This window comes from Prionailurus viverrinus, chromosome A1 (assembly GCF_022837055.1).
Source record: "Prionailurus viverrinus isolate Anna chromosome A1, UM_Priviv_1.0, whole genome shotgun sequence".
Lineage (NCBI taxonomy): Eukaryota > Metazoa > Chordata > Mammalia > Carnivora > Felidae > Prionailurus > Prionailurus viverrinus.
In genome coordinates, this window is record NC_062561.1 from 181,224,015 (window position 1) to 181,250,293 (window position 26,279).

At 46.0% G+C, this 26,279-nt stretch overlaps 1 protein-coding gene across 1 annotated transcript in view; it reads left to right on the forward strand.

Moving 5' to 3' along the window:
• Positions 1–26,279, forward strand: part of SLIT3 (slit guidance ligand 3) — a 594,639-nt gene that overhangs the window by 456,152 nt on the left and 112,208 nt on the right. Inside the window, exons 7-9 of the mRNA XM_047873095.1 lie at positions 5,065–5,136; positions 10,900–11,063; positions 20,186–20,327. Coding sequence (XP_047729051.1) covers positions 5,065–5,136; positions 10,900–11,063; positions 20,186–20,327 — 378 coding nt within the window. The remainder of the gene's footprint in view (positions 1–5,064; positions 5,137–10,899; positions 11,064–20,185; positions 20,328–26,279) is intronic.

Below are 26,279 nucleotides of genomic sequence, written 5' to 3' on the forward strand. Positions count from 1 at the left end.
TACAGAGCAGTTATGCCACTTGCCAGCAGATCACAGTTAATTACTGACAAAGGCAGGACTGGAATTTCCCAGTTCTAGAGCAGCCAAGGGTCGGCAAACATTTTCTTTTTTTTTTTTTTAATTTTTTTTTTTCAACGTTTATTTTTGGGACGGAGAGAGACAGAGCATGAACGGGGGAGGGGCAGAGAGAGAGGGAGACACAGAATCGGAAACAGGCTCCAGGCTCTGAGCCATCAGCCCAGAGCCCGACACGGGGCTTGAACTCACGGAGCGCGAGATCGTGACCTGGCTGAAGTCGGACGCTTAACCGACTGCACCACCCAGGCGCCCCGGCAAACATTTTCTATAAAAAGGCAGATATTAATTATTTTAGGCTTTGTGCCCTGTGGTCTCTGTTGTGTCTCCTCGGCTGTTGTGACACGGAAGCAGCCATAGACAATACATAAACAGGTAGGTAAAACTTTATTTACAAAAAACATTCTGTATTGGATGGTGTTTGACCTGTGGGCAGTAGTTCATCAATCCCAGTACGTGCACAGCTTCTCACGCATTCTTCATTACTGGGAGCCCTTGTCTTGCCACAGTGCCCTGGTATTTAGCTGAGGAACACAAGCACATTTTTTCAGGGTAGCAAGGTTCTAGTTGGGCTCAACAGGAGCAACAATAAGTTCACTAATCCTTTAGTGCCCTGGGGGAGAAATGTTTAAAGCCCTCCTCCTGGTGCTCACAACTGAGAGAGAATGGGATCCATTGTTAAAACTAGCATTGTCCACATGGATCATTTTAATAGGGAGAATGATCCTTTTTCATTAAACATTTATGTTCTGATTATGACAGAACAGAAGAGCGACTACTCAGTATACTGGCCACACTTAGTCTCAATATAAACATAGTATAATGGGGTAATGGGTTTTATAAAAGAGAAATGGGAGGCAGACAGACTGTCTTTAGATCTCATGGGCATTGGGGAGGGAATGGCTTTATTTCTAGTTTAGACTCAAATGCCCATTCAGGAGCTCTGACAGTGCAAAAGGGGGAGACCAGAACTGAAGTCTTACAGAATTGATCTGAGCCTGGCTTGATCTTGACACTGATGGAAAATGCTGAATTGAGAGCATTTATTTGGGAGTACCCTCCAACCTGGGTGACTGGGGATAAAGTGTATTTTCTCAGATGTCCAAAGGAGCAGAGCAGTGAGGTTGAGACTAGACTATGGAAATGGTGGAACCCCTCCTAGAGATGGAAGTAAGAAAGATGAGGGATGAGGTCACCATAGCCTAGTCTGGGCCAGCCATGCAGTAGGCATCGGGGGCATTGTCAGACCCAAACATTTATTTTCCTGTTGGTTAATTTTCAAGGAAGTTTACAGAACAGGGGATACTTGTGCAGTTCTTTCTAACTTTGGGTGCCAGGGTAGACATGACAGAGAATGTCTATGGTGGGGTAGTAAGCTTGCCCTGAAAACAGGAGGCAGTGGGCAAGCTGAGAGAAACTGTGGTGTAAAAGAGAACAGTAATTCCTGAACCCTCCAGGAGCTGATGTGCTACCCTGGGTGTCCCTCTCATAGCTTAAAATTGCTCATCTATACAGTAAGGGTAAGAATCCCAACCTCAGGGTTCTACAAGCATCAAATGACAGGAATGTGAAAGCATACTGTAAACTATAAAATACTAACAAACCCAAGCTAAAATAGCAGCTGATCATTACTGGGCATTGCATGTGAGCCAGGCTGTGTGTAACAGCTGCACTTCCCATGCCTTGTTTCAGGGTGTGGTAGTCAGCTGGATAATGCCCCTCTCTCCAAAAAATGTCCTTGTCCTCATCCCAGGAATTTAGGAATGTTACCTTATATGGCAAAAGAGATTTGGGAGATGTGACTAAGATAAGGATCCTGTGATGGGCAGGTTATCCTGGATTATCACTTGGGCTCTGAATGTCCTCCCAAGGGTCCTCATAACAGGAACGGATCACAGTGAACAGTGGGAGATGTGGCCACAGAAGCAGGAGCTCAGAGTACTGCAAGGAAGGGAAGCACAGGCCAAAGAATGTGGGTGGTCTCTACAAGTAGCAAAGGACATTGAAACATTCTCCTCCTGATGCCTCCAGAAGAAACGTGGTCCCACGAACCCATGTTAGACTTCTGACCTCCAGACTGTGAGAGAATAAATTTGTGTTTACGCCACTAAACTTTAGTAATCTGTTATCCTAGCGGTAAGCAACAAATCCAGGCATCATTCCTGGAGTCAGGCTAGTTTGGATTCATATCCTGGTCCTACCACTTGCTTCATCCATGAAACAGAGGTGATAACAAAAATGCCTTCCTCATAGGCTGTTTGGAGCAATTAACTGAGATGGTACATGCAGAACCCTCAGTTCAGTTCCTACCTGGCATACATTAGCTCTCAGTCCAAGTTGGCAATTATTAGTATCATCTTATTTAATCGCCACTAAAGCTCTCTGAGATTGGTGCTATTATTATCTCTGTGTTACAAAGGAGGAAACCTAATGAGATTAAGAAAACTTCCTCGTGGTTGCACAGGCTATAAGTGGCAGAGCCAGAATCTGAACCAGGTCTCTGCCTTCCACGCGCATGCTCCCCCAACCCTGCCCATCATGTTGGGGTTATGACCACACCACTTCCATTGAAGGCCAGCTACTTAGGGATGTGAGAACCAGATAGAGCACTGTGCTCCATACATGGGCAAAGGCCACCAAGACTGGAGATCAAATAAATCTGTGTTTATTAGGGAAACAAAAACTGTAACTGCAGTGGAGATCAGCATCCAAGAGGTGACCAGCCCTCTGACATTCCTGGGCTGGCCAGCCGCACGCAGCAAATCATGAAAGTCTGAATACTGTGTTTAGTCATTTTGGTTCTGGAATAATTGCTATTATCGTAAATGTTTTATAGCCCTCATTACAGCTCACATTTAAATATCAGTGTAGTAATACATTAATAAGTCATTGCTGCCGGACTACTGCCGGATGCAGTTAGAGTCGAGCCCTGCATATAACTGCACTGTGTATTCAGCTAAATTAGGGCTGGCTGTGAACTCAACCTGATGTGAATGGCTGGGCATGGTTGGAAGGAAGCCTCTTTTCTGCAAAGGCTCCTTGCTTTTTACCTTTGAGAGAAAAAGTCTGGTAGTGAGTCAATGATCCTAATAACTGGGTATTGCCCCAAGAGTGGAGCCTAGAACTGTGGGACAGATAGAAAGGGAAACAAAGGCCATGATTTCTGCCCCAGAGGCATTCCTAATCCTACGGAGGACTGGAGTGAGGCATAGTCCCTACTTCCAGGAAGCTTCCTACCAAGGAAGTGGAGTGATGGATTCTTCAGCCTTGTCAGATAAGATATTCAGAAGGTTCCTGGGTGTGTGGAGACAGGATGGGTTAGCACACTTCACAGAAAAGTTAGGCCACATGAAACAAAACAACTACTTAGGTTCAACTTCATAAAATGCCAAGTGTCTGCACTGGAGCATTGGTAAAGTATGGAGGAGGCAGAAGCAGGCAACACAAATGTGGTCTACTCCTTGCTCTTTACCATGTGCCTAAAATAGTGCTGGACACATGGGAAATATGGGAAGGGGGGGAGGGAAAAGTACTAGGTTCTGTGTCTTGAGGTAAATAGATTTCCTTCTGGCCCAAGAGCCAAACAAATGCTAATAAGGCCCTAGGGAATTGAGGGATAGCCTGGGGCAAGGGGGTGTGATCACTGGAATCCTCCTGTGGCCTGGGGTGGGGGAAGAAGGAATCTACACAGGCCCCTACGGTGCAGTGGGTTTGGGGGCCACTGTGCTGAATGCAGCTGTATTTTTGCTTCCTTGGAGGTCCAGGTAGGGGGAAACAGGAATGACCAGGACAGGACTACATTGTCTCCACCAACATCAGTAAACTGGTAGCCTCCATTTACTGAGTATATACTCCACACTAAGCCTTTTACCAACCTGTGAGGTACCATTACCTGCCTCCTGCCAATGAATAACCTGTGGATAAGAGATGCTGATAATTTGCCTAAGATCACTCAACTAGGATATATACGACTCAATTTGAAACACGTATGGACCAAGTCATGGGGCTATAGTAAGGCACAGGACAGAAAACGTTGGAGGTCATTTTAAGAGAAAGGCAATGTGTTTACCAAGAACCAAGGACAAAAGGAGTCTGCTTAGTTTCCAAAGAAAGGCTTCTTTCTGGGCTAGTGTGGGCCTATGGCAGAGTAAGACAAGGTGAGCTACTGAGAAAACACTAACAATGAACTGTCCACATAGACCCTGTATTAGGCAGCATGTACAATGGACAGAGCAGGGAAATTGGAGCAAGATAGTGCTAGATTCACATCCCGTCTCTCACGCTTAGCAGCTAGGGGTCCTTGGGAAAATCCCTCCGTTGCTCAGCTTCCCCATCTATAGCACAAAGATAACACCCACCTGGTAGGTACGTGTGTTACTAAAAAGATGATATGTATATGTTTTCTTCTTTCTAAAATGAGGACACTCGTATGTAACTGGCACTGTGGTCGTGTGAATTAGTGATGCCATAATGAGGCACTCAACACATAGTAGAATTTCAGGAAGTGATACTATGGCTCCAGATGGGTAGGTCCATAAGTATGGCAAGGACAACAGAGGGGAGGAAAGAGCCACCTGAAAAAAGGAATGGGGGGAGGGAGCCTGATTAAGCATCTGACTTTGGCTCAGGTCATGATCTTACAGTTCGTGAGTTTGAGCCCTGCGTCTGGCTCTGTGCTGACAGCTCAGAGCCTGGAGCTTGCTTTGGAGCTGTGTCTCCCTCTCTCTCTGCCCCTCCCCTGCTCATGTTCTGTCTCTCTCTCTCTCAAAAATAAATAAAAATTAAAAATTTAAAAAAAAAAAGGAATCAGGGATCCTCTTATCATCTGGAGATCAGACCTCTTATCTCCAGCTGCTCCATAGCTGTTGACTTATGATTCTTCTGGCAGTCACACCTGTTCCTCCCGCCACCTTCTAGAAGCATCTTGGTGCTGCCTTCCCCCCATGTTACTTCCTTGTTAACCATTTCCCTTTTCCTCTACCTTCACAGCACACTCAACAACAACAACATCAGCCGCATCCTGGTCACTAGCTTCAACCACATGCCGAAGATTCGAACGCTGTAAGTAAAGATAGCTGCTTCTGCCCCCATGTACTACCGGCCTCACTCAGCCCTACATGCTGCACCCTGAGCTGCTAGTAAAACCTATTGTGCTTGCTCTGCAGATAGGTCCTGGAGGAAACAGTGCCTTTCTCTACTGTTAACTAAGAGGTGTTGGGGAGCAACAGAAGAGGGGGAAGTGTGACAGTGCCATCCACGGCTCTGAACCCCCATTCCACAGTGGACAGATTCATTTCTCTTTGCCTTAGGACGTGGGGATTCGTCCTTGTGTTCTTCACCCTGATGGAAAGTCTATTAGTGTCACAAAACATATAGAACTGGGACATAATGACTTACTATTTTCTTAGCTAATGTCGTGTACCATTGGCAGTTCCATCATAGTGCTGTGGTTATGTTTTCCCGCTATGTCCAGTGGAGGAGGAGGAGTCCTAGTCCCTGCTTCTCCCCATCCTCCCAGCCCACACCCAACGCGCTCTCCCCTGCTCCCTCGATGGTATTCTGATATTAGAATGCAGGAACTTGATTCCTTACCTTTAATTTGGGGGTAGGCTGAAGCCTTCCTTTTCTGTGTAGTCAGAAAGCAGATCTCCCCATAACACCCCATACCAAGAGCAGTTGCTTATTACCTGGGAAGTTCTTTTCTCCTCTCAGCCAGAAACCCTTTTGTGAGTTTCTCTGCAAATGGACTCCATTCGCCTTTCCACCAGAGGTTCATATTGATGGTTGTCTTGGTGGAACCTCATTGGTGTTTGTATTACAGTAATAGAAGAGAGCCAGCCCCCAAGAGTTTTCAGCTAAATACATTTAAGGCCAAGGCAAAGGGCGGCAATTCCTGCTGCACCCTTTGTGAGCTCTGGGACCTCTGTTCTCTCCTCTATAAATGGGGGCGGTGGTGAGGATCAGATGAGATGATGAGGTATGTGCAGTGCCTGAGGAGTAGACAATAAATGGTACTGACTGTTACTGTTATAACTGCTCTATCCAGAAATCTGGACTAGAAGTACCAAGCAGCCAGCTAATCGATGGCTCCTGAACAACATGGTATCCACAGAGATTTAAAAATCCTTAGAACAGTTGTTCCCAAAATTAGGTCCCTGGACCAGCAGCACCAGCATCACCTGGAACTGTAGACCCATGGAATCAGAATCTCTGGGAGTGGGTCCAGCCTTTGGGTTTTCACAAGCCCTCCAGGAGCTTTTGATGCTCGTAAAATTTGAGAACCCCTGCATTAGTGAGAAAGTGACCTTATCTCGGGGGTGGAGAATGAAGCAGAAGCCAGTGAAGGCACTGTGTAAGGAGACAGTACAGAGAACCTGAAGCAGACCCGAGTTTAAAGGTGAGCTCTGCCACTTTGGGCAAGTTTCTTTGTCTCTCTGCCCTGCAGGGACAGTGAATTAAATGCTTGTCTCACAGTTGTTGTGAGAATGAAGTGCACTAGCATGTAAAGGGCCCAGTCATGGTGTGCACTCAACAAATGCTAGTTATTATGAAGAAGAATCTGAGCCCGGTGTTCATCATTGCTCCCCATCTCTCCCTCTGATCCCTCGTGTGATAGCATAATTCAACCAAGAAAATCTACCCTTATGCTTCCACTTTAAAATGGGATGGTGCAGTCATGGAGTTTTAAGGAGAAACCATGGGGTCTTCAAAGACCTCTTCAAAGTCCACAGCATGCCACAAATGAGCCTCAGGAGAGCGAGCCGAGGGCCCCTGGCCAAGAAGCTGAAAGCGAGTGTCCAGGTACAGGGCCTGCATTTCCCCAGACAGGTTGGTTGAATAGAAGAAAAATGGCCCTCGCCTACAGAGAAAGCCAGAGTCCAGCTCCCGTGGCTACTCTTCTGTGACTTCAGCCGCCCCTCTTGTTGTCAGTCTAAGAGTAGCAATAACAGAAGCTGGGCCAGGTCCACGGGATAGGGGCCGGGGGTAGCTAGGTCTGGATCTCAGGTGCTTTGTTTGGCTGCGTCGGGTGGGAAAGGAGGGCAGAAGAGTTTCCTCTCGTTTCTGTTGTCATCCTTGCCTGTGGTCCTGAACACTCATCTGATGAGTTCAGATCAATCAATCAATCTCATCTGTTCTCTATGCTCCGTGCCTGCTGCCACTTTCTCTTTAGTTTAATTTCAGAGACGGCTCTGTACAGAACTCCCCAGAGACTTGCGCTGACTAATCCCCCTTTGCTGTAATTAAGGTGGGGGTGGGGGGAGACTAGTGAGGGGAGATGGGGGAAGAGGAGAGAGGAAGGAAGTCATAAATGGGATTTCTAAAGGAAAGCTTTTATATTTAATTCAGAAAGCCACATTTTATAGAAAATGAACAGTGACCCTCTCTAAAAGGATTTGCTGGAAATTTAATTTAGCGCCTGTGGCTAAAAGGCACCTTTTACAAATTGGCATTAGGATTCATTCACCTTATCTTTTGTGAAGGTGGTTTGGCCAACATGGAATATGGTGTTTCCAGCGGCAAAAGACTGCAGAACATGCGGGAACCACCTAGGCGCCTTGATGCCTTGGTGTCTAAGTTAGAAATGGTAGCCTTGTACAGGGGAGGGCCATGGGTTGAGAGGAGACAGAAGTGTGGACCTAGCATCCTCATGACAGTAATGACCACGGACGTCACTGTGGTGGCTCATGGTTTGCAGGGCCTTATGCCAAGCTTGTCTCATGAATTCTTTCAGTCCTTACAACAGCCCTGGAAAGGGGGCACCAATAATATCCCCATTTTACAGATCAGAGCACTGAGGCCCAGAGTTAAATCCCTGCCCAAAGTCAGAGTAGGAAAGCAGAGAGGCAATGTCAGATTTGGGCAATTTGGCATCAGAGCCAGAGCTCATTCCGTTCACCAGAAACTAAGGCAGATGGGTGTGTTCCAGGTGAGCCGAGGAAGGAGAGAAAGGCCACTGGAGGCCACCTTCCCCCAGGTCATTGCTATCCCAACTCACCAGAATTATGGGAAGTAATTAAAATAATTTTCCGTCTCAATCAAGGGGATTAGGAATACTCCTGGCAGTGTCCAGGCTCATGTTTCATGGTCAATGTGATTACTTTTCTTTCAATGTTACTATTTGGGATCATACTGCTCAATTCAATCTCCCAAACATGATAGGAAAGGCTGCACTTTGGAAGAATCTGCCCAGTTCAACTCTGCCAGCGCTTCTGGTGGGTAAAATTCCAAGAGTGGGGATCTGAGCCCTTCCATTGTCCTGGGCTTTTGACAAGAGCCTTCAGGTACCTTCCGAGTCAGTTCTGGTCACCTCTTTTCCATGGTCCCACGTGGAAGGGGAAAAATTCCTACAAAGGTGGACAAAGGGTTAGGAACCATCTGTAGCAAGGTTAGGAAGAGAGGTAGCTTGGGGCCAGCCAGCAGGGATTGAAAAAGAACCATCCTAATGTAATTTTCCAAAAGGAAATCTTCGACATTTTCATTATCCCAGAAATTAATCAGCTAAGGATCTGACTTACTTAACCCTCATTTTTGTCATTCCATTGATGTCTTACCCCCGATGGGAACTGATGGGGAATTGGTTGACATTGATCTGCCTTGTGGGCCCATGCTCAGTGCTTCATGGGAATCCCGTTTCCTCAGCTTCCATACCTCACTGCCAAAGAAGGCAACTGTCTTTCCTCATAGAAGCCAGACTCTCATCAGAAGGCTCTGATTCTCCTGGCACGTGAAAGAGCCCCAACGCCTCAGGCTGTGCTACCATTGGAGCCTATCTCTCTCCACCTTGTCCCTAAGAACCAACCCACCGTTGCCGTTCTCCTAGGCAGCCTTTATACCCAGTGGTCTATTCCTAGCCATAGAACCAACACTCCATGCCTCCTTCTCTTTCCGCCCCCCTGCCTCTCTTTCTCTCCCTCCCTCCTGTCTGTCTGTCTGTCTCTCTCTCTCTCTCTGTGTGTGTGTGTGTGTGTGTGTGTGTGTCTGAGTGTCTGTCTGTCTCTACAACTCACTGATAGATCAGGAAACAAATCATTTTCACTCATGCTGAAATTTCCCAAGAAGGCCCAGTATATAAGAGAAATTCCCTCCTCTCCCTCATGTTCTTCCCCTAGTTTAGGATTTTGCCTCCCCTCCCCCTTCCCGCCTACAGCACTTCTTTCTGAAGTGCCACACGAAGAGAAGGCAGCATAGGAGTCTGGGCTTTGAAACTCAAAGGGGAGAATTTCTTGGAGCCCATTACAGACATAGCATCTTAGGCCTAGAAACCTATGAAAATGTGTTCAACCTTAAAGTATTGGCTCTGAAATCCAAAAGAACATTACAACATCAAAATTCATCATTTTGAAACAAAATCATAAACACTATTTCAAATTGTTTTTCAGCAGAAAAAATAATTGCATTCTACATGGGATATAGGTCCATTTAGTTGGCAGATATGATGGGATCTTGGGACCCCCTGAGGCTGTCAAGGCCCCTAGTGGCCCTGGCCTGCCCAAGGTTTGCACCTGTGCAATGGCAGGAATGCTCGGCCGGCACGCCCCTCAAGTTAGCTGCACTTGGCCGGTGTTCAGCAATGCTGACTTTATACTCAGTCGAGTGTGGTCAAGAGCCCTTCAGCGCTCTCCATCTCGGGCATGGAGATAGCCCAAGCCACTGCTTTAGGCTGCCACTCAATATTAACCAACTTGACACAGAGCACTTGAAAGTCCCAAGATATCGCTGGCTGATTAGCATGTCCAGGATTGGGCATTTGAAGTCTGCATCAGAAACCCAAGTGTGTGATAAGCTGATGTAACTAAAACTTCCCTACCACCACTTCTAATGACCTAGGGTTGGGGGTAATGTGCTAATAGGAAGACCCTGATAGAGAAGCCTTGGGGAAAAACCTGTACAAGCCCCTACATATCCTTAGTTTGCCCCTCAGTTCGTGGAAAGTAAATTCAAGTCATTTAACCATATGGGATTCCTTTCAGAAGTAGAACATACAGATCCCTCTAGGGAATCTTAATCACTCAGAGGTGAGAAATTGATCTGGAATCACAGCTACTGCAGAAGGAAAAGCCAAAGAGTCCTGGAACTGGTTAGGGGGTCTTAACAGGGGCACCTAAGCCAGAATAGCAAATACACCTGGTAGAATTTAACTTGGGAAGGAGAGGAGGGCAAGGTGGAGACATTGCTGTGGGCTGCAAGGGTCTGGAATGGACAGCCCTTTATTCGAATGGGGGTGGGTGGAAAGAAGGTATAGGACCCTTGCCTTCATGCTTTGGTTACTGGGCTACTACACACAAGCCCTCCAGCTTTCCATGTAGGGGTTCATTCACTTTAGGGAGGAGATGAAGGAGAAAGTGAAGGCAACGGCAGGTTTTGGCCACAGTGCCACCATAGACTGAAGCATTGAGATTGAGAAGCTGTTTGAAGCTATCTGGAACCCAGGCTAACTACAGTACTAAAATTTGCAAGTCAGTCACCCCTTTGAAAATTTGACTCGAATCTGAAGCATTGCTTTAATAATGTCACTCTCCTCCTCCTACATGTTGAGGCTTTCTTGAGTGGGAAAGAAAAGGGTGGAATTACTATTAAGAAATGGGGAATTGTTCAGAACCCTGGAGGTATCAGTTGGATGTGGCCTGCATGTGAAGATAACAAGTCATTTGTGGTTTGGCAATAAAAGGGCTGAGGCTCCCATGGTAACTCACTCGTACAGCAGGAAATGCTTCCCTGGGCTCCGGAGGGTTATCACACTGGGCAAAGGAGCACAGAAGGTTTGGCCTACTCTGTTCACTTCACTCTGTGACAGCATCTTACCTCAGTCCCTCCCTCTCCTAGGCGCCTCCACTCCAACCACCTGTACTGTGACTGCCACCTGGCCTGGCTCTCAGATTGGCTGCGACAGCGACGGACAATTGGCCAGTTCACACTCTGTATGGCTCCTGTGCACCTGAGGGGCTTCAATGTGGCAGATGTGCAGAAAAAGGAGTATATATGCCCAGGTGAGGCTGTCCCACCCTCTTCCCCTCTGTACTGTGACTCACCCACCCCTGAGCTCTCCCAGACATCACCCTGGGCATGAACCCACACTTAGCCCAGAGCTTGGTGTGCACTCTCCTGGGTTCCTCAGCACTCTATAGTCACTTGGGCTCTGGGGTGCCTCAGAGGCTTCTGAAAAAGCAGCTCTTGTCATCTGGTAAAGGAAAATGCTCAAGGAAGTAATGAATCACTTTCTGTTAAGCTTCATCATCCATTGATGCTAAGAAACTTACCAAGTGTTAAGTACATTGTTTAGCATTTCCTAAACATGTGCCTGTCATCTGATTGCCATAGAAATTGAAAAACAAGTTAATGGAGGCAGTAGGGTCAGCCTGCTTGGCTGGAAACCCTAGATCTGCCCCTTAGTAGTGTGTGACTTTGGCAAGTTCCCATATGTTTGCAAAATGGGAAAATCATAGTACATAACTCAAGGGATGGGTGGGAGGATTAAATGAAATAATGCATATGAAGCACTTAGCATAATACATAGCACTTGGTAAGAGCTAATAAGTGGAGCTTAATTATTATAGTTTAGTGGGTCCACAAAATGTGCTGAGCAAACATAAGAGTTTGATCTGTGGGTAATTGAAGTGTAATAGAAACACAGATCGCCTGCGTAGTATAGAAAACAGAACTGTGCACAGACATAACTGAACACAGCGCAGATCTCCAGGGATGGGAGATGCCTGACTGACCTGAGAAAAATCTTCTCAGTTGATGTAGTGGCTTTTAACTGAGTCCTCATTTTCACGCTTGCTTTTTTGTTTTTACTTTTCATTGACACCCTCCATTCCCACCGACTCCCTCTTTCTGGGAAATCCCTGAATTTCCTCAAAAACAGGAAGTATTCAGTTCAGGAGTTTCCCACAGAAGCATTCCTGATTTCCAGGAACCCAGTCCTGGAACTGGGGCTCAGTGGCCTCTGAAAGCTGATGTTGGGAATCAGCCTACAGGAAAAAGGAAGGACAGATTGCTCAATACTGGTTGGGGCTACAGTCCTCACATTTCTTGACTGTTGTGTTTTCAGTATTGAAGATCACCTGAGCTCCATGTGTGCTGCAGGGAGGGCCCAAACCAGTCAGCAGTGTAGACTGGCCCCCTTCTGCTCTTAGGCTGCATTTGCAATATGGAAGACTTTTTTTTTTTTTTTAATTCAACTTCATCTCGCTCCCTGCCACTCTCTCTTGTCATGTTACTACTTCATCAAGTTATTTATTATCCAAAAACATTTTAACATGTCTCAGAGCAGTACCTTAATAATTTCCTATAGACGCCCACTTAGAAATCACTTCCCGTCAAACACATATAATAAAACCGTTTATCACACAGGCACCAACCTCACATATAGTGACTATAATTACAGTAATTATTAGGCAAAGAGTACAATATCGGCATAAGTGCCAGTGAAAGAAATAATTATAGAGTGCAGGAGTCATCCAAGAGCTAGTGAGAAAAACTAATTAGACAGAATGTTAAAACACATCATTATAGGTGGGTGCCGGGCTTAATGCTCTGCACGAACACAAATACGACTTCGTCAGAAAAGCACCTTCCCGTCAAAGGAGTGGCGAGACATTGCTTCCCCAACAGCAGTTAGGATCCAAACCCCAGGGAGGAAGGCTGAAGCTCCTAGGTCCCGGAAGTGCTCGTGCCCCAAATCTCCTGCCTGGAAAAGGCTGGATCTAGCGGGCAGGTTAATACTTAACATAGAAGCATCCCTATCACCTCCTCTGTTTATGTCAATTAAGCCTGTGGCTTGTGATAATCCCTCACACTTTTCAGTACTAAGCCAGGTGTCTTCTGAGGACACAGGAATCAGGTCCACAGACTCCAGACATGACTGTGCTATTAATCTATACCCTGCCTCACCAGTAGTAGAAATTCAAGAGAGCGACAGTGGAACCCCTTTGTGGGAGGGATTCTTCGATGCTTTCCAGGCTCTCTTGGGTTAGGGACAGAATGCTGTGCAGCGTTGCTTTCCGTAAAGATCTAAGTCAGATATAATGCTTGGCCAAACTGAATATCCCTGACGAATGGGGCCCTATCATCATTAGTGGAGTGCAGGAGTAGCACCCCCTCCAGAAGGTACTACTCCTTTAATAACTGTTAAAGGTGGTTTGTGAGGCCATGTTAAAGGGATGCCAGAGGAAGCCATGTGGAGTGAGACTCCACACTTGGGAGGTGGAAGAGGACAGCTGTTTTCACGCACTGACTATCCTTCCCACACACCCCACCATGTGCAGGCTCTACCCATGGCAGAGTCCACAGGGCATCCTCGTGAGGCAGTTTTGTATGGATCACATTGGTCGTACGCTGCAAAATTGTCAGTGTTCCTTGTTCCAGCTCTCCCCCCAGTGACTCACAGGAGGAGGGCTTTAGTCAAGAAAGGCAGGAGTAAAAACATCTCTGTAAAACGAGAGGTCATCTGCGCAGGAGAAAAAAAGGCATGGGGTACCAATTAAGCCATCCCTGCATGTAGTTTCATCACCAGTGGCCCCTGTCAGGGAAGCATCAGAAAACCTCCTGGGACCCTTAAACCATATCACAAAATTCACCAAACACATGACTCCAGAGACTGGAAAGAGTTTTATCTCTCTCAGCCTGTGAGGGCCCTGGTTGCCCAAGTCCCTGCTATCTCCCTGTGAATTAAATCCAGCCGGCTGGAGCCCATCCTCTTCTCCCCAAAAGCCTTGGCTGCAGGCTCCTTATCACTCCAGCTAACCCAGAAATTTGCTAGCAGCACACTTTGACAGAATTCATCTCCTCTGTCACCCGTACCCCGCCAATCAAAGGTATTTATTTTCTTCCTCTAGAGAGGCACCTGAGAATTTTTCAAAGGGTGGGAGACTATATCTTTATTTTATTTTTTATTACTGTTTTTGTACAGTATGCAGCTAGACTTCTTTGTTTCCTTCAGCCACTGCTGCAAAAATTTCTGTTAACTTTTCTTGTTTTAGAGAGGAAGGTTAGGGCCCTATGACTAGAAGGGTCTGTGGTCCCCACTTGTTGCCTGTACCAGACGGGGACTTTATCGAGTTCATGATACTAGACCACAGAAGAGGTTCTACTATGGCCACTACTTGACTCATGTGAGTTGCAAGTTTTGGGTTTTTGCCCATCCTTACCTAAAGGGTTTATGCTGGGGTTTAAACTCCAGGATTTATTTTCCGTGTGTCAATTTTCTGGTTACCTTAATCTGAAAAAGTTTCTTCCAGTCACAATTCGTAATTCAAGGGTATTAGTTAAATATTTGACCTCCTGAGTCACTTATCTCTTTCCTTTAAACATCTTTGTATCCACTGGCTTGTCCACCTATTTTAAACTTATCTGCCCATAGCCTTTGAGTGTGAGATACCCTTTCATGAAGATCGATCTTGTCTTCTAGTACTAAGGGGTCACGTTTTTAAGGTTGCCCCAATGCCTGGAACAATGCTTGCTCCTAAAAGCCTCTCAAGAAACACTTCCTCATTTATTACTAAAAATTAAATCGGCATATAACCCTGGAAACAAGAAATTTTCACCACACCCCCCTTTTTTTTTTTTAATTTGGGACTAGTTACTAAGTATAAAGATAATTAAGGTAAGCCATGACTAGCCGCCCATCTCCTTAGGAGGTTTTAATTAAAACACCATAATTGGACATTGCAAGAATGAGATTATTAGGTTTATTTAGCCATTCCTAAAATTATCATGCCTCTGGTATTTAAATCACGTTCATTTATATTCTCATCATAATTGCTCAAACCCCATTGTCATTGCAGTCTGTTGTTGGCTTTTGAAAGGCCAGAGGCCAACAGGGATGCTTAATTTGAATGCTGGAATTAATTTATTTCCACATGCTCACAAGGCCATTGGATTTTTCAGTTCTGTGCACTCTGCTGGGTGGGATTCCCTTTAAAGACGGAAAGAAATAAACACAGCTCTAACAAGAGTGTCCTGCTATCTCCACTGTAGCTTACACAGTCTGTGTCTTGGCCCCTGAGGCTCTTCTTCCTACCTCCTGAGATTCCCAGGCTCTGATGGCTTTCAAAGTCATGGCAATAAAGAGAGGCATTTGGGGTATCTTCTTGGCAAAGGAGATGATACAAAAAACACTGAACCAGAACTTAGAATGTTGTGGTTCACTAGTTCCATGATCTTGACCAGTTTGCTTGACTCCCTGTTCTTCCCTTTCCTCATCAGTATAATGGAAATAGTAATAATAAAAGAACGTACGTCATGGGTTTTATGAGAACCAAATGAGCTCACACATGCAAAGCCCTTGGTGCAGCATCTAGCACTTAGGAAACATTCCATAAGCGTTAGCTGCTGTTACGACAATGACATCATTCTTAGTTGGGCCACCATTGTGTCCCTGGGCAAGTTCTCTCCCTCCAAGATGTCTGTTTCCTCATCAGCTCCACAGTCCTTTCTAGGTCTGAAGTTCAGTGAGCTTTTCCCCATTCAATTGGACACACCAGTTAGGACTTTCCACTTCCAGCGTGATGCCAAATAGAAGAACAGAGTTGAGGAAGCAGCCTGGCAGGAGCCAGTGTCCCTGATCATTGCTCCTCCTCCTTGTCTCTCAGACTGGAGGGGGTATCATGCAGTCACCAGAGACACGATGACGTGATCGCTGTTCGTGCCAGCCATCACAGGCACTTTGCCATGACAGGTCTGGTCGGGGACACATTCCTGCCCTGCCCTTGTGCTCATTGAGCACCCCCCCCCCATCTGAGGGGACAGCAGCCTGATAATCAGGGAGGGGAGGATCAGCACCTCAGTTGCCCTGTGCTCTGCCCTGCCCTCTCTCAAGACATCAGGCCACAGTCCTGGGAGTGGGAGTCAGGGGACATCAGAAGGCTGGACATCTCAGTGTCCTCTTTGGGTGACACGGAGGTGGCTCTGGCTCCAAAGTGAAATTCCTAAGCTGAAGTGGTGATTCCAGAAAGGGGAGACAGGCCCCGAGAGGGGAGACAGGTACTTGGCCCATATCCTCGTCTCCCTGTTCTGTGTGAGAACTAGCTTCCACCTCAGTGCAGCAACATTTTGTCCCACAGGAAGAGTTCCAAGGGCAGATAGCTTGGGCACCCATTTAAAAACAAAGAGCAAGTCCACATCCACTTCAAGTTCCTCAAAAAACATCTCAGAACATGGATTACAGGGGTTCTGTGTGCGAGTGCATCACTACACTCTGATTTAAGCTGCTTTCTGTGCCAGGAGAAGGAGGAGATGGTACCAGCAGGCAAGCTTGCTTGGGGATAATGAGTATTCACGAGCCCCATGAGCACGTGTTATACAACAGGAACACACATGTTCACATAGGCACAAGCCCACATAGTCCTCTCCCCTCAAACATGTGTGGAGACTTTCCACCTCGATCAAAACACTCTGTTCCCATTCATCTGCTTCTCAGCTTGTACAGTGCTCAGAGAATTTCCTGGGTAGAACCATGGGTTTTTCCTCACTTTACCCCCCTTGGAAATTCTCTGTCACCTGCACCACCCCCTTCACTCTCAATATGTGTGGACAGGAAAGGCTGAGAGGAAGGGGTTTGCAGACAGAGCTAAGACGAGTGCCTAGGACACCCTGAGCTGTGCAGGTGAGCAGGGCTCAGCAGGAGCCTCAGCAGAGTAGCAGATGGCCTTTGCCAGCACTGAGCTGTGGTAGAAAGACATGAGTTTCAGGCATGAAGGTCCCATCCACCCATAACCGCTTCGTTCCCCACCCACCCACCCCCACACACACTATGGCTGGTCCTAGCAACCAGAGCCCAGGGCACTCAGAGCTCAGGGGTCTCCCCTTAAGGTCCTTCTAGAAGGATTACTCACCCCCATAGCTTGGTGACATTCAGCCCCCACTCTGCCAGGCTTCTAGACCAATTCCATTCATCTATTCATCCTTCCGCTGACCCAAGGTATGTTTACAGGGTTTTGTGCTTTGGCCCTGCTTTAGGCATTGGGAACATAACAGGGAATAAGACAGAAAGGACCACTGCCCTTGTCGAATTTACATGCTAGTCTCAGTCTATCCAAAAACAAAAAGCAAAGGGGAGGGACTTCTGCCACCATAGCACTCAGAGGTTCAAAGGGAAATGCACTCGGTCCATTGGGCATGGAGCAGAGGGGAATGTTTCCAGGGAAAATGAACCTATCTTTCAACCCCATCTTAAACCTGAAGTGTTTTGTTTCAACAAGAGGATAACACCCTTACCACGTGTGAATGCCTGGCTGGGGAGCCACCAGCCCGGGATGCTGACAGAGCCTATAATTACCTTTGTTTCTCTCTGCGTAATTAAAGGTGTTGTTAGTGACCTGGTTATGGAATCTTTTTCAAAGGCTTTTTTTTACCTTGACAACATCCCTTGAAATGTAGCACATACTCCCTACAGAATCAGAGCCACCCTGTGAAAGACCCAGCTCATTCCCAGAGGGATTCAAGGCTACAACCTAGGGCTGGTTTAAACAGAATTAATTCTAGCACAGAAGTCAAAGGGGCATTTTTGAAAAAAACTCCCATTTCAGAACTTCCTGTTGCCCGTAGAAGCCCTGACTGTAATGTCTTTCTCCCCCTCTCCCTTCCTGACACACCCCAACCAAGTAACAATTTGACAAATCAGAAGAAGTACAGCCATCCGATTACTGTCTGCCTCAATGGATGGAAATACAGGAGGAGCACAGACTTCATCCTTCCACGGAATCCCCGACATTTCCCAAACAGGAAGGTGCCCGTGGTGTGGCGATTCTCCCTGGCTTTGTTAGGCACCCTAGCCCCTCGATGTGGAGGGCCAAGCCTGGCAGTTTTCTTTGGGGAGCGTCATAGGCACTTCAAAAGCCCTGACATCTGAAGCCATACCACTCCCAGCCTCTTTCACATGTGAGGAGAGGGTGGGAGCTCTTCACACTGCATATCCTCTTGGCCCCCTGCAAAGAAGCAGAGCCAGGATGGACAGGTGCTGTTGGGTGTTTTACTCCTTCTCTGCTTCGATTCTTCTGAAGACCAGGAGTAATTGATCTTTTCAGTCCAAAAAGGACTTCAGAAGTCATGCAGTCCAAATTTCTTATTCACTGAGATGGTAACAAAAGAGCTCAGAGGGATATTATGATTTGCAGGCAATTCGTGGCAGAGGTAGACTCATTAACAGTAATAATAGCAGCAACTAAGCTCTGACTCTGTGCCATGCATTCTTCTAAATACTTTATATGCATTAACTTTCTTTGCCTTCACAACAAAACCATGCTGTGAAATAAGTATTGTTATTTCTTCCCATTTTACAGATGGGGAAAACTGAGGCACGGGGATATAGGGATGAAATGACAGAGCCAAGATTCAAATTGAGGCAGTAGGACTCCAGACCCCACTCCCTGAGCCACAACACTCTCATTCCTGATCTGAGGCTCTTATAAGCTGATTCTCTGGGGTTGCCATTTCCTTAGAAATGGAAAACTTCCCCAGTTTGGAACAAAGCTTGTATCACCTCTCCCAGAGAATGTTCCGGTTGGGGTTTTTAGTGAAAGTCATCATCATTCTGGCATTTTTCATGGTCTCCATGAGATCTGCTAATGTGAGTAACACTGAAGAGTTTGAAGTCCCTATGCCCTAGACATGAATATTTTCTCAAATGTCCCAGAAAGGAGGATATTTTTTAATTTGGGGTATGTGTGTATGTGTGTATGTGTGTCTGTAGGTGTGTGTGTGTATGACAGAGACAGAGACAGAAAGGGAGAAAAAGAGAGAGAAGGAGATGGTGAGGCCAAGAGAAGTAATCTTTGATTACTGAGTCTGCACTTTCTGGCAAGGTAAATGTTCCAAAACGAGCCTTTGGCATCCATTTGAGCCCTTGCAGAAGGACCATCCCCAGGCACAGGGACTGTTGAGCGTGAAGAGGGGGATCCTCCACTTTGAGTCTCAGTGTCCAAACAAGCATTTGTCCAGGCCCCCTTGGTTCTCTGATGAATCCACTTTGGCCAAACCAAAGTCAGTGTTTCCCTGCAGACATTTTCAGGTTTCATATTGAATCTCTGTCCAAGGGCTCCCAGTCAGAATCCCATGTCCAGGCAGTGAGAGATCGGCAGAGTTGGTCTGAGCCTGTGGTCCTCCGCTCTGGGGGTGGGCATCTGGAAAGACATCAGGTAATCCCTGCTGGCTAGATCTCGCAGGCGGTGGAGAGGTCCTGAGGAGGCTCTGGGGTCGGGTTTACCTTTGGGACCACAAAATATCCACATTTGGAAAACAAACCACAGGTCTGAGACTCTTACCTTACTTTGAAGAAGTAGTGATAGCATGAAAACTTTTATGTGTTTAAAACATTTGAATGTACTTCTTGTGACTCTTTGAATCCTGGGTTAGTTTGCTAATATATATCTTTATCTTTGTGTGGTTTTCTAAAGATGTTCTTTAGATGCCATTTACTTGGGTTTTTACCACTTTGCTTTAAGTTCACGCAGGTTCTCACCTCAAACAAAATTAAAAGCTGACTCCAAAATACGTAATAACTTATTTGCCTTTTTTCTAATAAGATAGGTTTTATTTGCATGTTCTCTGGACATAAAAATTGCTTGAAAATGCTTTGGATGATGTCACTGCTGATGACTATAGACACTTTGAGAACATCAATGCCCCAAATAATGAAATTCTGACAGCTTCCCCTACCCCAACTTGGTTTTAGAGTGTGTTCAAAACTCTAGAGAAAAGAATGAAAGCGTGCCTATACCTAGCATCCAATCCCCAAATGAAAGCCAAAAATTGTAGGTGTTCAAACATTGGGCACCCTGAGCAAATAGTCCCAGTGTGCCTTTTTTTGCATTCTGGTGGCATATTTTCATGTGGGACTGACTCTGAGAGCAACCCTTTCTCTGAAAGACGAGGATGATGTGATGACAGAGCCAGTAGAACAATCCAGAAACAGGTCAAGGTCAGAATCTCTCCTCTTGGCTAAATATTTAGCCAGTTGCAGCCATGTCTCCCAGATGAGAGGAGATGTCAGCTGGTGAAAATTTCTCAGGTATTTTATCTGGTGCTACTTCCTTGGAAGCTGGTTAAGGGGCGCAAAAGCTCCAGTGGCTCCTGACGCTGTCATGATTGACCATGTGTTCTGGACCTCCAGGACCCCACTCAGAACCTCCGTCCTGCAATGCCAACTCCATCTCCTGTCCCTCGGCCTGCACATGCAGCAATAACGTCGTGGACTGTCGAGGGAAGGGCTTGACGGAGATCCCTGCCAACTTGCCAGAGGGCATCGTCGAAATGTAAGTGCCCCATCTGCTACCCTCTGTCCCTGGTGAGTTTATCTCTCTGCCTCAGCCAATCCCTCAGTAGTCTGGTGGCGCGTGGGCCTGTTACCGCTAACTATTAAAAAACACTCAGAGATCCCTTTGCTAACTGTCCAGGCTTTCCCAGGTGTGATACCTCAGTTGTCAAGAGCATAGATTCCAGAGCTCAGTCAGCAAACTTCTCAGTCGTCCAAATATGTCCACCATTTATTTCTATAAGTAAAGTTTTATTGGAACACATCCAGAGCTATTTGCATACGGATTGTCCATGGCTGTCCTCGTAAGGCAGTATTGAGTAGTTGTGACTTAGCCCACCAAGCCTGATATATGTGCTATCTGGCCCTTTACAATAAAAGCTTGCCAGTCCCTTCCCTGGAGTCACCCTGTGATTATATCCTAGCTCTACCATTTACTAGTTGTGTGACTTTGGGCAAAATAATCGCTATTTTTCATCTCTACTTCTCTCATCTATAACAATGTGATAATTACAGTATTGTCAATGGGTCATCGTGGAAACAGAATGAAATACTGCATGGAAGCCCTTAATAGGGTCCTTGGCACATGGGCAAATGCTCTATGCACTGGTGGTAGTATTGGCAGAAAGTACATGAATGATGAACTCATTTCATAGCTACTGTTATCTGAGCAAGAGTGAACTGTTAATCATTTCAAATCAGATCGTTGTCCTCTAGATTAGAACTGTAGGTACAAAGATTGTGTATGTCTGTGTGTGTGCACAGATGTTCATAATACCACTAAAAATTTCATGACCGTATAGTTCAATCTTGTCCACTCTTGCCTTATACATTAGAAAATGGCCAGTTTCTCATTCTGGGTCAAGTAGAGGGGTCAGTCAACACCAACCTCAAGATCACTCTTTACATGACCACAAATGTTTTCATTTTTTACCTTCACCTTTAGGTGGCTTTATTAAAAACATGCTTAGATAGAATCTTCCTAGTCAAAATATCATTAGATAAAATCCCTTCAAATAAGACACGCGTTTCCCTAGCCCCTCTGCTCATCTGCTCCTCCTCTCCCTCTTCCTCCTCCTCTCCCTCTTCCTCCTCCTTTGCATCCCTTCTGTTCCTGATGCGTTCCAATAGATAGCCCATTAACTCTTTCAGCCATTCACACATTCATTCAACAAATGTCTGTTGTTAGCCCCCTATGTTCTAGTCATAGTTCTGTGCTCCAGGAGCATCAGTGAATAAAAGATAAAGTTTCTGCCTTTATGGTGCTTGCATTCTGGTGGGGTGCGGGGAGGTAAGAAACAGTAAACAAAGCAATGTAAATTATATGATATGATAGAAGGGGGTAGCTTCTGTGGAGAAAAATAAAGCAAGGAAAAGACTTGAAGTCAGTTAAGGGGAAAAAAAGCAAGCGGATACGTGGAGGAAGAGTGTTGCAGGTAGAGGGCACAGCATGTGCAAAGGCCCAGAGGGAGGAGAGTGCCTGCTATACCAGAAGGCCAGTGTGGCTAGAGTGAAGCAAACATAAGGGGCAGAATTAAGGGATAAAAGTAGAGGGACAACGAAGGGCCAAATCATGGGGGCATTTTAAGGACTCTGGTTTCACCCTGATTGAGATGACAAGAAACATAGGATTTACAACAGTGGAGGCTTCATTTCTTCTTTCATTGGTTTTGTCAACTTTTCCCTGATTCCCTTTAAAACTGTCTTCCCAGCCCCAGTAGACACAATTCATGCCTCTACCTCTTCCTGTAGGCGGGAGCTCGTCATCAGAGCCTCCTTTTGGCCTGACAGCCACACCTTCTGTAGCCTCCATCCCTCTTTGCCCACCCTTCAGTCTTCCTTTCGTCAAGAACCAGCAGTTAATTTGTTCACGTTTTGCTGTTTTCTCTTTGCTCCTCACAGTGTGTTGCTCTAGACTTGAAGATCCCTTCCTTCATGAACTCGCTTCAACCTCATGCCTCTCCTGCTCACCCCCTTGCTTCTCTTCTTCTCCCATTTCCTTTTGTTCCTGGCCTTACTCTCTCCCCTTTCCGTACCATTTCCCCCCTGTGTTTATCCTCCTCCCCTCATTCATTTTCTCCCTTCTCTCCCCACCCATGGTCTTCCCATGTCACTTCCCAGTGCCATCTTTCTTCACCCAGTCAGCTCTTCCTTCCTTGTTGTAAGAGCCCCTCCACCTTCCCTCTCCATGCATGACAGGGTAGGACACTGACTGTCTCAAACAGATGTGCAAGACGGAATTCCTGCCCACATTCATCTCCTTTCAGATTCCCACTTTTTCTGCCCCACTTCATTCCTTTCTCCCTCCATCTGCCGGGTTTCATCTTCTGTCTTTGGCAGCCATAGATCTTTCCTTGACCAGGTCTCAAACCACAGCATGATGAAAGAGGCCAGTCTAGTAGATAAGCTATAACCATTGACCTGCACCAACTCCCGACTCACCCTCCTCTCCTCCACATCATTATACCTCCAACTTGGGCCTCACAGGCACACAGCTCAGGTATCTAGGAGAGAGGAATTGCAGATGGAAATTGTACATTGGAGGTGGGACCCATGCAGACCAAGCCATACCTGGACTGTTGGGCTCATACCTGGACATCAAATTTTTAAAGGGACATTAACAAAATAGAATAGTTTGATTCAGTGATTTCTGAAAGGCTGTCTGATTACTGGAATGTTTTTCCCAATGTGAGGTAAAGTGAGAAAAACAAGAACAATGTGATTTTTTTCTGATGAGCAAAAATATTCCATTTAAAGGAGACTTTATTTTAAATTCTTGAACTTCCTTATTCTATTGTTGTTATTAAAAATACCCTTCATCGCTTGTTGGCATGAGCACTGGGTGTTGTATGGAAACCAACTTGACAATAAATTATATTTTTTAAAATGCCCTTCATCTTATAAAATCATGGCCACTAGAGGCAGAATATATATGTTTGGGTGTGCATGCACATGTATGTGCTAAATATGTGCTTAATTAACACGTGTATAAATGTATGTCTCTATATAATATACATTATATATAACACACAGAGCACTTTCACTGGCAAAATAAAAGGTCTATAACCACCTAGCCTGTGAAATCTAAAAGTCTGGGAATGACCAACCTAGCTACAGTGCTTCTAAAAACAGCCACAAACAGCAGCCATCAAGGGTAGACTATGGATTCAGGGAGACCCACATACTAGCTCTGGCCATGCCTTTTGACTCTGGACAAATAACTTTTCTGTGTCTTGTTTTCCTCAACTGAAACATTCACAGGCCAACTGTACCTTCTGAACAGCTCTTGCGAAAGTTAAATGAAATGTATGCTGTCAAATGCTTGGCGTTGTGTCTGACACATAGGATATACTCTGCTGGCCGTGATTGTTATTATTTTACTACTGCTAGTACTTGTGTTGCTATTGTTGCTGCTGCTACTACCATTTTATTAGGCTCCGTGAGAAAGGTTGGAAACCATATCATAGGAGCTGAAGCTACCTGCATTTGGAGATCCTTCCATAGAACTAAGTCAGGACTTTAAGGGTGATGGTTGACAGAAGAGGTTCAAGAACCGGGCTAGCCACTTGCATTATGAATTGAGCCTGGCGGTAGCTCATCATCATGCAAATGTATGCAGACATGGAAATAAGGCCGCCCCTGCTTGTGGAGCTCCCACGGCCCACCAGACAGATTGCCCAGGATTTCTCTTGCTGTGCTCACCTCCTTCTCCTCTGTGATGAAATGAAGCTGAGACATTAAAGCAGACGAAGCAAGACTCTGTGGTTAGGAGGCTACAGGCAGAAGTGACATGTAAGAGAGACCTTTGAGGAAGAAACCTGCTTGTTCCTCAAGGCAACAAAACCTGTGCCTGGGGACTTGTGTGTTGGTCTGAAAGTCTTGAAAGCAGCTGAAACGCAGCCTCTTAGGGAGAGAAGACCAGCAGGTGGGGGAGGTTGAAAGATGAGACAGAGAGTGGAAACTGCAGTACACCCCCCCCGGATGAATAGAAGTGTCTGATTTATCATCCCAAAGACATCTGAATGTGACTTTTCCTTTTTCCCATCAAGAATTTTGACTCGTGTGCATGGCCACCCATACAATCCAGACTTCCCCTTTCTCCTTAGGGATGCTTGGCACCATATCAGGTTCTTCAGATCCCATGGGCCATCCTTAGCCAGTGGTGATGGGTTAACACCTTAGGAGGGGTTCTGCACTCCCCAACATTTGGGGGGAGGAAGGACTATCTCTCATGCAAAGCAATCTGGCAAACTCTTTTAGAATGTTTTTCAAAGCCAAGGCAGCTCAGAGGAGTGTCTGCTGGTCTCCCCGCATAGCAGAGCCAATTCCTCTAAAAATAGCTTTCTTCCAGAGAACCCACAGTGAGACAGTTCCCTGCAGATTTTCCTCGAAACTGAGCTCCCACCATCACCATTCTTGCTGCTCCCTGTTGATTCTCTGAACCAGCTCCAGCCTCCAGCAGGGATAGATTCTGGGAAGAGCCAGAGGCTCACACCTTCCTCTCTTCTGTGGTCTTCTGTCTTCACCCCTGAGTCCTCAAGCCTCCAGAGCGACCATCTGTGCCTAGAGCCCCATCTTAATCACTGCCCATCTTCTTCCAGTTTGCTCTACTCCCCCACATAGTGCCATCCAGTGTGTTTCATGCCCTCTGCGGTAGCACATAGATTCAGGTGATGGAGAAGGGCTGTGTGGATGCACTGAATGTCAAGTCATAAGTGAAAGCATCTGGGGGAGAGGAACGGTAGCCCCACTCTCCACCTAGTCTCACCTCACCCCTGTTGTTTATCTGGGGTGGAGAGACAAACAGTGGTTTATCTGTTTAACAAAAGCAAGTATTTTCCCATTACACAGGTCACCAGGGCATGTTAAAAGGAGAGAACTAAAAAACAAACCAAAAAAAAAAAAAAAAACAGTCAAAAGAACAAAAGGACTGGAGGGTTCTGGAAGCCGTCAACAATCAGGATTCTTAAATGTTCTGAGAGCACCAGGTTTCTGAGGGATTGCCACGTGGAAGGAGGGAGATGGGGTGGATTGGGGCAGTAGTCTAAAGGGGAAGCCGCTGAAGCACAGAGAATAATGAAGAACAGAGCCTTAGGATAAATAGTTCAGGGTTTGAGTCTCAGTTTCGCCTCTTACTTTGCGCATCTTTCTTAACATCTCCTGCTTCACTTGGTCCGCCACTGCCCACCGACCCCCCCACCCCGACCCTTGCAAAATGGGGCTCATCAGACCTACTAGAGATTTTCCATGAAGATTAAATAACACAATTGCACAGAAAATTAGCACGATGTTTGGAAGGCACTGAATGAAATCTGAAAAGAAAAGCCTATGCATGTGTCGCATGGACAACATGATAGAATGATTTGGTCTCAAGTTCCCATATTATTTTTCATTCATTGTTTTCTAAGATGATAAAAAACCAAATTCTGTGGTGGAGGCATGTGGGCATATGCAAATAGTAAGAAGAGCAAATCTGGCTCTCTCTCTGCTTTCTGCAGGCAGTGCCAGGTATTCTGCAGAGTAGGTTAGGAGCGGCTCGTGTCACATATGCCTGCATCCCTCAACTTCGTTGTTACTATATTATTAATAACACTTGCTTTGTAGTTTTGCTGAAGGAATAAAATGAGCCAGTATGCAAAGAGCACAGTGTCTGACATAGAAAAAGCCCTCGATAAATGGTAGATGTTCATCGTTATTGCCACCTCAGCCACACCACTACCAATATTCCAACCCAGCTCCAGGACGTCTTTATCAGGTGACTTGTAGCCATGCCCTCACACTAGCCATGCCCCTGCCAGTCTCTCTGGCATCATGTTGACTTATGCATTGCAAGAAATATATTGCGTTCAGTCGCATGTTTGCAAATGACAGATCATTAAGGAAGCACTGAGAAACTAGGGCAAATCAATACAGAGCGCAAACGGCTGAAATCCCCATCAGATGTTCCCATTGT